Below are 17,584 nucleotides of genomic sequence, written 5' to 3' on the forward strand. Positions count from 1 at the left end.
AGTTGGCATAGTTAAGGAGCTTCAGTCCTACTGCATGTGCCCAGGGTGCTTCTCATGCTTTATGTCACTCTCATCAACCTCATGGTGGGACCACAAGTCAGTCATCCTTTCTTTGAGCTACTATATTAAAATAAAAGAATGATATAATAAATGCCCGCCCCTTTCCCATGTTTAGGTCCTAGCTGTTTCTAGAATGTTCTGCTTCTTTCCTAGGATGTTTTCATCATTTCTAATTAGCCAACACCTTAAAACACTCAATTGAGCAAACACTGTTTCTACTCTGTGCACAGCAATAATAATTGATTAGTGCTTATTATCCTCAACAGTAAAATAACCTTGCCCCCCAATTCTAGACTTGTGCCTTTGGAAAGTTTTTTTGCTCTATATACCTGTTTCCTTATCTGTAAGATGGGGTAATAATACCTACCTCACAGGGTTGTTGTGAAGAAAACACTTTATAAACCTTAGTGCTGTATAAGTGTGAGTGGTGATTATTACTCTTATATACTGATTTAATGTTATTGTTTAAGAATCATGTAACTCTTTGTTAATAGCCTCTCATGTAACTAGGTATTGACTCTTTTGTGATGAAGATGAAAAATATGTAATGTTGTGCTTCTGCTTTATCCCTAAGGTTATAGCTATACGTCCCCTCAGGCGGATCACACACATTCCTGGCGCTTTAGAAGATGAAGATGAGGATGAAGATAATGATGATATTGTCATGTTAGAAAAGAAAATCCGAACATCTAGCATGCCAGAGCAAGCTCATAAAGTCTGTGTCAAAGAGATAAAGAGGTGGGTTTGGGTACAGATAAGGTAGATGCATTTATTTATTATTTTGTAAAAGTTATTTGTGGTTTCAACTTGAGTAGTCATATTTTCAGGGTATGTGTTATGTCTGTTCTTTAACTGAAACTATAGCTGAGCTCTGCCATCCTGCCCTTGCTCTCAGTTAAAGATGCAGAATGTAAACTCCTTGACATCAGAGATTTTTTTTTTTGTCTTTTTACTCCCCAGTGCTCAGGACATTATAGTTGCTTCATAAAGATTTGAATTTAATGAAGTTGAATTGAAAGTTTGGGACAGTTGCTATCTTCTAATACCTTGTTCATTTTTTCAATTTTTAGGCAAATTTATTTGATGCCCTCTTTATTTGGGCATGCCATTCCTAATTTTGAATCTTCCAAGATTTCCAGTTTCCTACTTTCCCTGGCCCCAGGAAATGTCTTGATCATCATCATTCCTTATATACCCATCATTTCACAGTCTCTTCCTTCCAGAACTAACGATAGATCAGCTCGCTTTGAATTATTAGAGGACCAGAAGACACATATTGTAGGTCAAGGATTCATCTGCCTAGACACAATAATTAAGCCGTAGGGGCTGATGCCATCATCAATGGGAAGTTCCTTTTTTACAAATCCAAATGAAGCCTTTCAAATCAGATAAGCAATTTCAATAGAGTAGTAGAAATAGAAGTGGTCTGGGCCAAATCTGGGGGCATTTGTGAAGTGAAGAAATGGAAGGCAAGACCAGAGGACTCCTCAACCCCACCCTGTTTGAAAAGGGCAGCAACTTCAACTTACTGCTTTGTCACTTCACAGAATGCACCTAGCTTTGCTTACACATAACAATACTTTAATTTATTTAGCTTTTGTTCCTTTGTCTGTGTGTTCTTTAGATGTCATTGTCATTTTTAATATGTAAACTCTTGAGGGTAAAGCTTGTTTAACTTTGTTCAGGATATAGCATGGTACAGTAAAGCCTTGACTAACTGGGATACTCAGGAAGTAGGCTGTTCCAGTTTAAAGAATATGATGGTTATCTCAGGATTAAATAAATCAAAAAACATTTTTGTTTCAACCCTTTTAAAAAAACCTTTGTTAAAAGTCTGAATCTCCTTTCTTGCTTTAGTACAGCCTAGTGAACATAATTGAGTCTTTGAGGTTCTCGCAGTGCCTCAGGGTCATTAATGATGAGTATACAATACTATTGGTAGAGAAGCGATAGAAGATTCTGTGCCTCATGATGTCAGTCAACACATATTAAAGTGTGTGTTAGGCACTAGGAATGTTCTAGAGGTTGGTTTTTTAAAAAAAATAAATATCTGATATTAACTTACTTTCCTGGAAATTACCTCTTCTAAAAGACTGATGTTTTACAAAATCCAGTTAACAGTTTTCGTTAGTTGAGTTCTAGTTATTGGAGGTTTTATTCTGTTGTATGTGGATAGGAATGTAAATCTAGGTAGTGATGGACAAAATCAGGGGATCCGGGTAAATGGTACATTTTACTTGAAAAATCTATTTCTGGGTGGTCTAGGTGAATATCCCTAATCAGACTTTGAATATATAATTGTGCATGAGTCTTTTTTACTAGTTTCCAAGGAGAGTGGTTGCAGATTGGTTGCAGTCTCTAAAATAAGTGATTTCTTGTACATATTTAGAAAGTAGCTATTTCTTGTCAAATTAACATCATGTCTCCTTTGAGAAATCACCTGGTATAGTTGCGTTCTATCCCATTGACTTGTCTTCCTAAACAAATATCCCTGCCACTCTTGGTCAGGAGAGGAAAATAGACTAGATGTTGCTTTTGCAGTAAGGTCTCCTACATCATTGAGTTTGTTTCTTATGTACATTTTCTTTCTTCCTTTTTTTTTTTTTTGGCAGGCTAAAAAAAATGCCTCAATCAATGCCAGAATATGCCCTTACTAGAAATTATTTGGAACTTATGGTGGAATTACCTTGGAACAAGAGTACAACTGGTAAGCCCAGGGGAAAAGTACCTTCCCGTAGACTGATTGTTGACCTGAAAAAGTCTTGAAAGTCTTCCTTTTGAAGTACTGCCCACTGATTATTTAGACTCCAGCAAATATTAATTAAGTCCTTTCTATGTACAAGACACCACTGGGTGTCTAGGGAATCAAAGACAAGACAGAAAACATCCCCTGCCCTCAAATAGCTTGTGTTCTAAGCAGAATGGGGGTAGAGTAAAAAGATAAGCATATACATTATAAACAAATAAATATATATACTATAGGTGGAGGAGAGAGAAACATAATTTTGCTTCCCCATTACTTAAATCTTCTTTAGGAAGTTTTTTTTTATCCTTCTTTAGTTTCAGGACAAGTATTCTTCCTCCCTTCTGAGTGGATTGGATGCCAGTTTAGCCCTTGACATAAGATTTATTTAAATGTGTTTCACCAACAACTAGAGGGATCAAGGTGTGTTTTCTGTAGGTGGGGGCACATAAACTGAGTCAGGAATGAAGCCAAGAAAATTCATGGTGGAAATAAGGAAAGAATTAGAAGGGCCAATCTATGCAGGGGCACAGGGGCCAGATGAAGTGGAATCCTGTGTGCAGGGCACAGTGAAGAGGCCATTTTGGGTGGGAATGTAGATTATGTGAAGGAGAGGTATGCTGAATTAGAGCCGCTCACTGCAACAGTTTGAATGAAGGCCTTGTGTGAATTTTAGAAGTTTTTAGTTCATGGCTTTCGAAAAGTTTAGTGATTCTTAAATTATGTCTACTTCATCTGTTTTTCAGATCAGTTGTTTTTGCTATGAGATACCTCACATTTTCTTCAATTTTTTTTCAGTCTTTGACTTTGTTTTAATTTTTTTTTTTTTTACGTCTCATGGCATCATTAGTTTCCAATTGGTTAATTCTAATTTTCAGAGAGTTATTTTCTTGGATAAAGCTTTTGTAGTGTTTGGTCCAAACTGTTAACTGTCTTTATATCTTTCTTCCAAAACTCTTATTTGTTTTCCTGTTTTTTTCTGCCACTCTCATTTAGCTTTTAAAATAGTTTTTCAGCTCTTTTTAAAATTGCATTTTTCTTTGAGGCTTACTTTTAATATTTTCAAGTCATTCTCTTCTTCTGGTTCTGTGCTTCCCAGCTATAATAGCTCTTTATGGTGAGATTTTGTTTTGTTTTGTTTTGTGTTTTCATTCTTCCAGCCTCCTTCTTGACTTTGAACTTTGTTAGTGCTGGGCTCTCTGTACGTTTAGGGGAATATCTGGCTTAAGCTTCTGTCCTTTTAACATGCAGTTGCTTTTAAGGCTCATGCTGAAGGGTCTGCATTTTTTCTGTGCCCCCCAAATGTGATCCAAGGTTAAATGTTTTCACTGCCCTCCTGGTCTGAGTTTTCAAGTTCCTGACCCAGATTTGGGTCTTTTGGTATCCTGGGCTGGCAGCATCAGTAGGCTGCTTCAGGACTCAGCCACCCTTGGCCCGCTGGAAGACGCTTCAGGCTCAGAGTGACTGAACCACAGGTTCCCCTCGATCCAGGCCTCCTGCCCTGGTTAATCCAGTGCAGACGTCCGGCTGGGCCGGAGGCGAGAATTAAGTCCCTGCTGTGCTTCTGGGATCAGAGCCACACAGCTGTTCTTTGCTTCCAAATTTGTTTCTTGCTTAGCACCCAGCTAGGGCTTACTAGCAACTGACCTTCTTCACACACCTGTGAATAGATCTCCACCTCGCTCTGACCTAGAACTGTATAGTAGGTGACAGAGCTGCCAGATGGCACCTGTTCCTGCACCCTGCCCCAGTGCTTAGGCTTAATCTCTTTCAGTCCCCAGGTATTGTAATTCTCTGCACATGGTACACTCCTGGCCAGACCCTGTCCTCGGTGTGAGCAGATCTGGCTGTCTCCCTAAGCCAACCTGGGCTGGAGAAGTGATTCATCTTGGCTTTTTCTTGAATTTCCCAATTGGAGTTCAGCCTACTGTGTTTTCTATATCTTTGTGGGGTAGGTTTGCTGGGGAAGCTAAGCTGAACTTCTTCCTGCTACTCTGCTATCCTAACTCTGCCTCTTTCTAGGAGTTTTTAAATGAAAGAGGTCAACAGCTCCTACCATGTCACTTCCTACATTTGGCCACAGAGTCCTCTCCATATGAGTGACTGTGGTAATTCAGTATCCCATCTAGGGAGGGAAAAAGGAGAAAGCTCACACCCAAGACTCTTGTGTCCAAATGAAATTTGTTACAGGATGTTCTCTACAGCAAAGCAACGTGGTATTGTTTATACAAAAGTCATCCTTGGAGCCTTAGGTTCACATCCTGCCTGTGACATAGTAACTATGTGACCCTGGGCTAAACACTGAACTTTTCAGTGCTCTAGGCAGCTCTGTGACTACAAATTGCTGAGAAAGTGCTGACCTGTGTCGGTTGAGGGTATTTCCTCACTTGGGAGTTCGCCATACTAATGAAATATCTAGTCTAGTCCATTTCCCGACACTTATTGTCAGCTGAATGCTGGAGACGTGGGAGGGTGCTGTGGTCCTCTAAATTTGCATCCATATGGAGATTTTAGCTCCCAAGATAGAGCTTCTCAGCTTTCCCTTCTTGTACATGAGAAGTCCCATTTCTAATTTGTTAGGGATACTCTCTCTTTTATGAGGGTATTGGGATATTGATCAGTAGGAAACAAGATGTTACCTGTTAGCTCAGCTTCCAGATCTATATTTGGGAATGTTTGAGGCCTGTAATCAGTTGAGAGGAATAAGAATCAGAGGATCATGGGGGCAGCTAGGTGGTGCAGTGGATAGATCTCTGGCCTTGGAGTCAGGAGGACCTGAGTTCAAATCCGGCCTTAGACACTTGACACTTACTTAGCTGTGTGACCCTGGGCAAGTCACTTAACCCCGATTGCTTCAGTCAAAAAAAAAAAAACCAGAGGATCAGAATGCTCCGCCTCTACTCAAGATTGACTAGTAAGGGGAATGTGGAATATCTTTCTCTGATGTCAGGTGCTATGAGGCTGATGGATCCCACATGGATACTATCTATGAAATTATAATTGAGGGGACTTCTGCTAGTTTTAGGGATGAAAGCATAAGAAAAAAAAAACACCATAGGTATATAGGATAGCAGTCGGTAAATATGGACATAAACCTTCCCAAGGAGGCCTGACTGCCTTTGACTCTCTTTTGCCTAGCCATCGCTATTAGGTTGCTGTCTCAAGTGAAGACGTGTTTGTAAATTTTCCCTTCAGGATTCTATACATGAATAGCAACATTGATTCTGTAGAGGAACAAGGAATAAACTTCCAGTACATAAAGATCCTAATATGGAGGAGGGAGAAGGAAAGACCTTATTTGTTGATATAATCATGTATACATGCAAATGTATTCTAGCAAGTAATATCAGTGCATTTGCATTTCCCAGAGAAAGGTTGTCCCTTGCAGTTAGGAAATTCTAAAAATAAACTTTTCTGCATGTCATAAGGAACTCCATACTAGGCATTATGAAATAAATTATGTTAGTCATAATTTAACAGTCCCTGTAACAAATATGAAACGGGACTAGAAAGAATTCTGTAATTCCACTATGATATTTTTTTTGGAGACCACGCTAACTTCCTCTAGCTATTAGAGAAAGGAGGAAAAGGTGCATGCTCATCACACATATATGCAAATACCCAAATCTTTTACAGACCTTTTCCTCCATGCCAATAAAATATGTATTTCAAAAAACCTTTTTTTAAAAAGCAGTTTTTTTTGTACATGTACTAGGTACAAAGCAAAAAGATAACTAGCCATATAAACCAGTCTATAATAGGTGCTAAGAGAGTGTTAAAGACAGTTCCCTTTCCTTTAAAAAAAGGAACTGCATATAAAGACAGCATAGAGAACAGAACAGATTTTTTAAAAATTTATATTGAATTTTACCTCCTCATTGCTGAAAGCTTTTTCAGGAACTTAAGCCCTTTTTATCCTTGTTTAGTTAGTTTCACTACAAGTGTTCTTTCTCCCTCCTGGGCAAATTGGGTGCCAGTTTAGCCTTTAGTATAATACTTGTTTTGGGGACAGCTAGGTGGTGTAGTGAGTAGCACACCAGGTCCGGAGTCAGGAAGACCTGAGTTCAAATATGGCTTTAGACACTAGCCGTGTGTCTCTGGGCAAATGACTTAACCCTCTTTGCCTCAGTTTCCTCATCTGTAAAATGAGCTGGAGAAGGAAATGACAAACTACTCCAGTACCTTTGCCAAGAAAACCCTAAATGGAATCATGAAGATTTGGACACTACTGAAATGACTGAACAACAACAAGAAGATTTGTTTAAATGTGTTTCACAATTTTCACAATAATTCTATTTGCATATGGTTTTTAATAACTAGAACTTAAATCTTTTCTCGCCAGCTTCCCCTGCCCAAGCACCCAATCACACCTTACTTAAAGGTGTATGCCCCTATATTGATTAGTTACTTGATTATCTGCAGGCAGTAATGAAGTCACTTAATAATTATTAATTAACTAATAATTAACATATGTTCTCAGCATAAGAGAAACTATGGTTGCTTATTTTTATTGAGGAGATATATTATCTTGGCTTCCATTGTTAGTTCCATGTAGGAAAATGACAGAAGTTCTCCAGCGTCCATTTACATAGCTATTATTCATGCCTAGAAAAAAAGAGGTTGTTCCTACCAGTTTTTAGAATATTGAATTGTTAGGACAGTAGTTCCTAACTTCCTGAAAGAATAACTGAAGGCAAATGAGCATTGTGCTGACTGTACTCTATTGTACCTTTTTCAAATGCAGCATTTTAAATGACATCATTTTTTCATTACTCTTTTTAATTTGCAAGTCAGTTTAAAAGTAAGTTTTCCCAGAGCTCACGATTCAGGAGGTATGATTCACAGTGCATTGTCATCGTGAACTTGAGAAGAACGAGTCTACAAGTAAACTGAGAAATCTAGTTTTTTGGAACTTTTGCCGTGAAGAAATATTGCCCTCTAGTGGAAACTTTCTGTTGTGCCGATCTTTTCTGGAAGATGCACATGAGATGAATACAGTGGGGCATGACTTCTCGTAAATGTGGTCCCTTCCTTTGATCTATGACCAGACTCTGTTGCCCTCTGAATCACCTTTTAGCTGAGTAAGTTATTTGCTGTTTCATCAGACCCAGGGCAGGCCCTGCCTCATTCACTGCCAGTTTAGGTGGAATCATGCACAGCCTGAGGAAGCTGGTAATGAACGGAAGAACCACCATACTGATTCAGTTCCATCTGCTGAGAGTCGCTTATCCGAGTTTGGAGAGGGGTGGCTCCGTTTTGCTAAAGAAACAGCAAACCACAAACAAATATTGGCTCAGCTGCTATTAACCAGCCTGAAATTTGATTCCGAGCCTATAATAAACCAGTATTTTTCAAATATTTTTCAAATCCTGATTTATGAGTGTTTAAAAAAAACCAAAACTCTAGCAATGCCAGAAATCCCTTTACAAATATAATTACTTATTTGGGCTTCTCTTCTTTCAGTAAACTATTGCCCTGTGTTCTGATGTTAACGACCTCTGTGAAATACTGAGTTGCAGAGTCAATCAAATTAAAAGTACAGTCACCTTTGTTCCTTTACTGCTTTAGCTTCAGCAAGTTGCTGTATCTGTATGTTTTCATTTTGCTTATTTATGTATAGATTTATACAGGCATTTGCTATCTATACTTCCTCTCCTCTCTCCAACCCCTCCCAACTTCCCTGTTTCCATTGAAGTCATTGTCAGCATTCTAGTTACCAAGACTGGAAAACTAGGAGTCCCCCAAAATTCATCACTTTCCGTTAGCCCCCATATCTAATCAATGTATCAGTTTTTATGCATCCTACCTCCACAGAATCACTCTTACAGGTACTCCCTTCTCTCTATTCACAGGACTACCTCTCTAGTTTAGGCCTTTCATCTTGACTTTTGCAATAGCTTTTTAATATAAGAATATAATATAATGTAAGAATTTTAGGTGCAAAATCACTCAGTGGGACCTTTAGGAAAACTTGGTCTTGGAAGTTTGTCCTAAAAGAGATAAGAAAATGCACTTCCCTCCCTTTTTTACAGATGTGGAAGATTGTTGGTGTGGAACGTATACCATTAGACTCAGCTGAGGAACTCCTTTTTTTCCTTTGTTCTATCAGAACTTCTTAAACTTTTTCCACTTGTGACACAGTTTAAGAAACGCCGTGGAATAAATCTCTAGGTATGGGTAGGGATATATAAAGTTAAAATAAAATAATATGAAGTTAATATACAATGATAGCAGTACATTTATTTAAGAAAACTTAGTTTGGGAAACAAAGTAAGAATATAGGTTATGTAGAAATTGCATCCCCTTGAGAAATTTTCTACATCTCAAAAAACTAATCTGTAGATCTAAGTAGCATTTCTTAAGTAGAAATGAATATCTATAATACTTTCGAGAGATAGAAATTATAGTAGGACATTGTCTTGCTGCTAGCCTTTGTTATGTAGATGAGCCATGTCTGGACCTCTCTTAAGATACTCTACCAAAAGGAAAACAATTTCAGTCTTTTCTTGGTCCGTCCTATTTTTTGATAACAGTTTTTTTCAGTTAAAGTAAAAATGAGATACTTGATTTGAGTATTCAAATTGTTTGAACTCTATTGCTTGACAGACCGCCTTGATATCCGGGCAGCCCGAATTCTTCTGGACAACGATCATTATGCCATGGACAAGTTGAAGAAAAGGGTGCTGGAATACTTAGCTGTCAGGCAGCTGAAGAACAACCTGAAGGGCCCAATCCTATGCTTTGTTGGCCCCCCTGGAGTTGGCAAAACAAGTGTAGGAAGATCAGTAGCAAAGACCTTGGGTCGAGAATTTCACAGGATCGCACTGGGAGGTGTATGTGATCAGTCAGACATTCGAGGACACAGGTATTTCTCTTAGTTCACTCTTTTGCTCTCATCTGGCTATTTTAATTGAGACAGAAGAAAAACACTGCTTTAAAGGGCCCCAGTTTGTTAGTGTGCCATTTCTTCAGCTCACTACCTTCTCAGCCTTGTAGCCAAATTATCTTCAAAAGATGGTTTTAATAATGTCTCAACTTGGTTGGAGGACAGATTTGCCTGCTATCCTCATGTTCTGTCTGAGTAAAAAAGCAAATTCTTTGGGAGTGGAAATGACATTCTCTTTATGACTCATTAGGCCAGGGACCATACATTTTGCTTTGGTTCGAGGTACCTCCTGAAGTTTAGGAGCATATACATTTTTCTCTTTTTTTATTTTTTTGTTAGGTTTTGGGTTTTATGTTTTCCATGGTAGCACAAAACTAACCAACCAAAAAACATTTCTCCCGTACTACCATTTAATGATATAGGGGGCAGCATACTTTTAAACAGTTATGGACGTTTATTGCATAGTGGCATTGTAATGTCAGATAACAAATATACTCTACAATTCCATTGTTTCCCATTTGACTGCATAGTCATGCACAAATTAAGTACCCTTGGCGTAAATATTCCCTCATAAAAATTAATATAACAACAAAGGAGTGTCAGCGTAGTGTTATGGGTAAAGGGCTGCATAAAATCAAGCCTGAGTTCAGGGCCTACCCCTGACACATACTGACTGTGAGACTGTAGACGAGTCTCACACTTGGCTACTTATTCAGCAACTCTCCAAGGCTATAACTATGCAGTTATAGTGGTGATCTATACCAATGGAGGGAGTTTCCACACCAGGAGTGCTCCCACACAAATATAATCACAAGCCTGACCCCCCACTCCCTCCCCCCCCCAAAAAAATCTGCCTCCTTATTTCCTCGGTCTTCTCCCTTAGTTTCTGTGATTTGACCTCTCTAGCCTCTTCTTTTTCTCTAATTTCATCTTTATTTCTTCTACTCGCACTCTCTCCTCCATTTTAACTCATCCTTATCTCACACTTGCAACTCATCTCATACCTCATGGTCTGGACTACTTCATTCATGGGAGGTTGAGAAAGGAGGAACCGACTGGGGTGGCTGCTTGTAGGGCAAGAGAATTCGTGTCTGGGGGACCCAGACCTGGCTTGCCCCCGAGGCTCGGCTCCTTAGCACTATGACAATTGAAAAGGAATCCTCAGTGTGTTAGATTTATCAAGAATATCTAATATCTTCTTCTACACTAAGGAAGTCCCATTGAACAACTAACGTTAATTTATAACCTTTACAATTAAAAAAGAAAAATGTTATGGGAATCTTTTTTGTATTTACTTCAATTTAAATGACTTTCGCTTTGGGTTTTTGTTTGTTTGTTTAAACTCCAAAATGGAGAAGAGTTAGTTTGGTACATAAAATGTAAATAGTAGAAAGGCTGTGAACATCTGTGTCATCTTAGCTATAAGAGCAAACAAATAATTCATTTTGGTCACAATAACTATTTTCCAATAGCTTACGTTGACATAGCACTTTATTGCTACCTATGAAACTCCCTTGCTGTAACACTGACTTCTTCATTACTCATTATGAGTTTCTTTAGATTAAAAAAATAATATGGCAAAGTGTGAGTGTCTATGCCATAAAGTTGAAAGGTCTCTGTCATGGTTTAACTATCAGAGAGGTCTGCAGATTTTGCTATCAGCATACTGCAAGCAAAGTATTTGAAAAGTAGAAAGCAGCCCCCAAACTAGAATGCCTTATTTTGTGTATATTTTATTTTCCATATAATAGATGTTGCCTTATCCGAGTAGGTAATTGATGACATTTTTCACTTACCAGTTGGAATGGGAAAGGGCAAAGAACTCTTCCTTCAAATCATAGTTTAGGTACCACTTTTTACGAGAAGCTTTTCTTGACTCTTTTCCCCCTCTCCACATCTCCCTCCACCCCTATTGCTAGGACCCTCCTTCCCTTGTATTTATTTTCTAATTATTGTGTACATACTTCAGATGCATATATTTATTCCCCGATAGCATGTATCTTCCTTAAGAGCAAGAACCATTTTATTTTCATCTTTGGACCACCAGTGCCTAGCACAGTGCCTGATACATAGTAGGTTTTTAATAAATACTTGTTGATTGGTTGTTCAGGTAAAACTTTCCATGTGTTAAAAAAAAAAAAAAAGAGAGAGAGGGATGTTTTAGTGAACACCGAGTCTTCATAGATGGCTAATTAGTTCATTCTCTTTAGATAAATTCCTGTGACTTTTCAGATTCTTTTTGCTCAGTCAAGAGTTTATGTTTTCAGTTGTTTTTGTTTTGTTTTAATTCCCACATAAGCCACTAGAGGCTGTTGTTTGCTTCCACAAGGAAGCAAAAGGGCAGAGAAACCACTTCTGCAGAAGTACCTAATTCTAGGACTCTATGCACCCCTATCCACAGAGGGTTCAGTTATCCAAAGTAGAAAACAATTTCTGATCTCGTGGCTTGAAGATCTAAAGTAAAAGCAACTCAGAATTTATTTTTCACCTTTCCCAGTGAGGTGATAGTGGTGGCAGTGGTAGTGATATACTGAATATGAAGTTGGGGAAGATGACAGGCACATGGGATCACATTTTACCAGATCCTATACTTTGCTTTCCTCAATTCCTTCCATACTGAGTGATAAAAGTGTTCAGTATTTTTCAGCACGGATCCTAAATAGGACAAGCTAAAAATTAGAAACTGCTTTTTTTCTTTTGTTAATATTTTCTTACCAATTGAAATTTATAAAGTACATCACACTTAAAATATTTATTACTGAGTGCCGAGACCGTTAAAAATATGAATTTTTTGTGGGAAGGCTATGAAAAATATCTCACAACAATGACAATGCCTCTTGGTTCAGATATCCCCTCAAAAGAGAAATCTTTGAAAAGAGACAAACCATATGTTGGTATAGATGGAAAAATAGGTAAAATTAATATTTGAATTCTAATTTACTTGCTTTTATTCAAATAAAAATGATGTCATTCTCTTCCTAAGATCAAAATTTAAGCCACATCCACGTATCTGGGAAGTAGAGACAGTATGGTGGACTGCCGAGAGCCCTGGATTTGGTGTCAGAGGTGTCTGTCTCCATCTCTGGTGTCAGAGGTATCTGTCTCCATCGCTGCCACTTACTGTATATGACCTTGAACAAGTCATTAAACCTTGTTGACCTCAACTTCCTATCTGTAAAACTAAACTGGACCAGATTCCCAGCCCTTTGGACACTGTCAGCTTTATTATTCATCTGTTACCCACTGCTATGGCTAATGATCTCCCACAACTTATTATTTTTCCCTATCCCTTTATTAATCAATCACCAGTCGCATCGGAGCAAACCATTCCCAACCCCCCCCCTGATTTACTCATCCTAATGTTCCTCAGCATTGCCTACTCTTTCCCCTGTACTCTCTAGAATTCCCTTGCATGATTCCTCCACTTTTCTCCATCCCCTTTTAAAAATTATTTGGCAAGAGGTATAAAACCTACATTCTTTTCTAGCTCTGAATAGACTGCTTTTTTTTTTACTTTTTTTACTTTTTTTTTTTACTGTTTACAGTAAATAAAGACTTGAGATTATAAAATGACCTTTTTATCACCTATAGACTTGCATTTGAAGGTGATGGGGGTGAGGGGAACAATGTATGTCGGAAAAAACTGTACCATTGGGCTAAAATATTTGTTTTTTAAATTTTTAAATGTAATTTTATTTTTTTCAGTTAACAAAAATATATTTTCACTCCCTTGCACCTCTCTTTTTCTTCTCCTCCCCCCCATTTGGAAGAAGAAAAACAAAATCCTTATAATGAACATGATAATAAAATAAAGCAAATCCCCTTATTGGCCATATAAAAAAAATGTTTCTTATTTTGCACTTGGAGACCATCATTTCTCTGTCAGGAAGTGGGTAGCATGTTTCATCATAAGTCATCTGGAGTTGTGGTTGATCACTACATTAATCAGTGTTCTTAAGTCTTTCAAAGTTGTTTGTCTGTACAGTGTTGTTTTTGGATAAATTGTTCTGGTTCTGCTTACTTCTGTCTGCATTAGTTCATATTAGTCTTCCAAGACATCTCTAAAACTATCTCCTTCAATCATTTCTTATAATACAGTACTATTCTATACATTCATGTATCATAATTTGGTCAATCACCCAACTGATGGGTGCCCTCTTAGTTTCCAGTGTTTTATCGCCACAAAAAAAAGAGCTGTTATAAATAGTTTCACATATATGGAGGCTAAAATATTTCCTTAAAACGTGTCTCTTATCTCTAAGAAATAAGTAGAAAAGCTGGAATTTTTACCACTAAAAAGACTCTTTGGACTTAGCCTCCACCAGGTATTCATTTTTTAATGAATAGATGATAGTTATATCATAACTGGTGGATGCTCAGAAACTTGGCACATTAAACATTCCATTAACAATGTTGCCTGTTCGTATGCCACTGGAGTGTTTTGCCCATACGCTTTCTAAAGTACGGAAGTTTTTTAGAATGTTTGATTTGAAAGCATTTTGTTTGGAGACAGCAAAAAATATATAAGCATATATATTTGCAGCTTTCAATTTTGTCACTATACCTTCCGGAGAAAAAGTAGTATATCTATCAGATTGCAACATGGAGTTGGGGTGGGAATTGGGGGCACGTTTGGCTCCATGTGACGATCCAAAAAATGCATTTTGGAAACACCCATATCTTGCTTGTTGAGCACTGGTCATGTGCTTATTATTGGCATTCATGTGAATTCTTGTTTTTCCTTAGCCTCTGTGTAGCTACTACTGTTCTGCTGTCTTAAAATAGCCAGAGAAAAACAGAGCTGCTTTATCAAGCATATCCCAGCTTTCTAAAATGCGTCATATTGGCTTTCATCACTTACCTTTCTCATATGCAGAATTTCATCTCTATCCATTTAGCCTAGATATTTACTGGAGGATTATTTAGCCAGTTGTGAATAGTTAAAAAAAATCAACCCCTTCCCAACATTTCATGATTTGGGGATGGGGGAAATAAAGAAAAGTTATATCTTTTCTTGGTTTTCAGTTGTCTGACATTGGTAGTGTTTTTACATTAAGAATATTTCTGTGCCCATTTCTTTTAAGTGGTTGATTAGCTTACTGATGGAAGTGCAGGAGGGAAGTCTTTGTATTCCCCAATCTAACAAGTCAAGTCAGTAGGCATTTATTAAGCATCTACTATGTGCTGAATTCTGTGCTAAGCCCTGGGTATACAAAGAAAAACTAAAGACTGTTCCTTTTCTCCTGGAGCTCACAGTCTTTTACTAGAGGGAGATAGCACGCAAACAGCTACTTACAAACAAAATATACAAGATAAACTGGAAATCATCAACAGAGGGAAGGCACTAGTATTATGGAGGATCAGGAAAGGTTTCTTGTAGAAGACGAAATTTATCTGGGTTTTGAGGAAAGCCAGGAGGTGGAGATGAGGAAGAGAGTATTCCAGGCATGGGGAACAGCCATTGAGAAATGCACAGATTCTGGAATTGAGTGTCGTGTTTAGGGAACAGCAAGGAGACCAGTGTCACTGGATCATGGATGGCCTCAATTTTTTTCAGTAAAATCTGAGGCAAGGATCTCCATACACATAGTAGGCTCTTGATGAATGTTTGCAAACTTGACCAGCAAGAGCCCTTTAATTGAATGTAAGCTTAAAAAACTATCAGAATAGCACACACAGAATAAACTTCTACTTACTGAAAATGAAGGTGTAAAGGCTTATAGTGTTTTATATATACTATCTCATTTGATATTCACAATAGCATAATGAGGCAGCATGACTAGGAGAAGCTAGACACCTGACTAGGAGTTAGGAAGATGTGGATCCAGGTCCTGCCTCCAACATACTAGCTTTGTGACCTTGACTTCTCAGGTGAAGTTCCCTTAACCCCCAAAGGCTCTAAGGCAATTGGAGAGCAGTTGCAGTTTTGCATTTGTAGAGTTTTCTTACTATGAGTTATCTACTCCAAGGAAATCACAGATTTGTTTTTTTTTTTTTTTTAATTGGACGTGAAATGCGGATAAGTTGATGCTTTATTCCTTATAGGTATTTTGGGGTCATCTTTTGATGGTTATTAGCAGTGGCCTAAAATCAGAAAGCATTTTTAAAGACACTTGTGTTTGAAGATACTGGTACTAGAGCAGACAGTAAACTCATTACTTGATCATGGGGGGGGCGGGGGTGCTATAAATGGTTAGCTCTTAATTTGACACTAACTAGTCTGACACATTAGAATTGTCTGTAGTTACTTCTAGAAAGCACAAATTAAACTGTTTGGAAAAATAATAAACCTTTAACTAAAGGTAAAATTCTTGGCAATGAAGATAGGCTTGTTTATCACATATAATATGTCTCTCAGTTGAGTAGTTACCTAGGTACTTAGATACCTACCAGTGAAGTGTCATGTATGGATGAATGCTATGAGAGTATAAACAGATAATTGTTTTCACTAAGTGTCTTTATCCTGGTATTTCAGCAGAAAATTTCAAACTAGGAATTCTTCACCTTCTTTGTGTCATAGAACCCTTTGGCAGTTTAGTGAAGACTATGGAACTCTTCTCAGAATGATGTTTTTAAATGTATAAAATAAAATATATAGGATTACAAAGGAAACCAGTTATATTGAAATACTATTACAAAATATTTTAAAAACAAATTCATGGATGCCAGGTTAAGAATTGTTCTAATGTAACAAATCATGTGAGATGAAACTTTTGCAAAGTTGTTATTTTATCTTTTCTCCTGGATACTTTGTCCCACTCACTGGTGCTATATTATGTGATGTTCAGTACAGACTAGTCTTGGCCTTGCCCTTAAGCAGTTTACACTTTGGTAAATAACAGCAAACTGATTACAGAAATGAAATGTATGTGGTATTTCTGGCTCTAGGTAAATTTTACCCGATTTTCTTTTTCTGGGAAGGAATGCAGTAAACAGATGCTTAAGTACCTGTGTGCCAAGCACTGTGTTAAGTGCTTTACAAATATTATCTCATCTGATCCTCACAACGACCTTAGAAAGTGAGTGTTATTATTATCCTCACTTTATAGTTGAAGAAACTAAGGTATACAGAGGTTAAGTGATTTGCTCAGGGTTACCCAGCTAGTGAGTGCCAAATTTGAACGCAGGTCTTCCTGATTCTAGGATCAGCACTCTATCCACTGTGCCACCTACCTACCTCAAAATATCTTATTTGCCAAATAATAACCAGCTAATTTTTCTGGTGGTTGTTGTGAAATTTGTTAGCAGTTTCCAAATATGTCAGCTGTATCATTCAGAATCTTACTGTCATTCTAGCTCTTCTGTCTAGTATATGTTTTACATTTAGTGGGGCTGAATTATATAGATATATATTCTGACTGGAGACAAGATTGGATCACAAAACATGTTCAAATGAAATCCATGTACAGAAGCAACAAATCTCCCTGTTTGAGTAACAGTCTTCGAACTTTCTTGATCACTCCCCTGTCAGTTTAAAAAAAAACTTTTGAGCAAAGACTTCCTTTATATATATATATATATATATATATTTATTTATAAATTATATTCATGTGTTAATGTACTAACATGTACATTACAAAACATACACAAAAATAGAAATTTAAAAGAATATGATAAAATGTACAATATTGCTTTTCAAAATATATTAATGGCACTAAAACCTTTTTCCTTTCACTAAAAATATTGTTAATAATATCTTTACTAAGGACACTAAGATTGAATGTGCTTCACTATTTTTTAAAATCTGGTATTTAACACTATGATAAAACAATTCAGAGGTCTGGTTCAAAGTTCAGTTCATTTCAGTATTTGGTTTTAATGGTGGATCTGACTGAAAAGGCTACCTTGCCAAGCTACATAGATCAACATGGACAAAATCTGTCACTGGCTGCTCT

General features: G+C 37.5%; 1 protein-coding gene across 1 annotated transcript in view; it reads left to right on the forward strand.

Annotated features, from left to right (window-relative positions):
• Positions 1-17,584, forward strand: part of LONP2 (lon peptidase 2, peroxisomal) — a 116,411-nt gene that overhangs the window by 27,751 nt on the left and 71,076 nt on the right. Inside the window, exons 5-7 of the mRNA XM_027867581.1 lie at positions 635-798; positions 2,673-2,767; positions 9,410-9,668. Coding sequence (XP_027723382.1) covers positions 635-798; positions 2,673-2,767; positions 9,410-9,668 — 518 coding nt within the window. The remainder of the gene's footprint in view (positions 1-634; positions 799-2,672; positions 2,768-9,409; positions 9,669-17,584) is intronic.

This window comes from Vombatus ursinus, unplaced genomic scaffold (genome assembly GCF_900497805.2).
Source record: "Vombatus ursinus unplaced genomic scaffold, bare-nosed wombat genome assembly UNPS02014786.1, whole genome shotgun sequence".
NCBI classification, from domain to species: Eukaryota; Metazoa; Chordata; class Mammalia; order Diprotodontia; family Vombatidae; genus Vombatus; species Vombatus ursinus.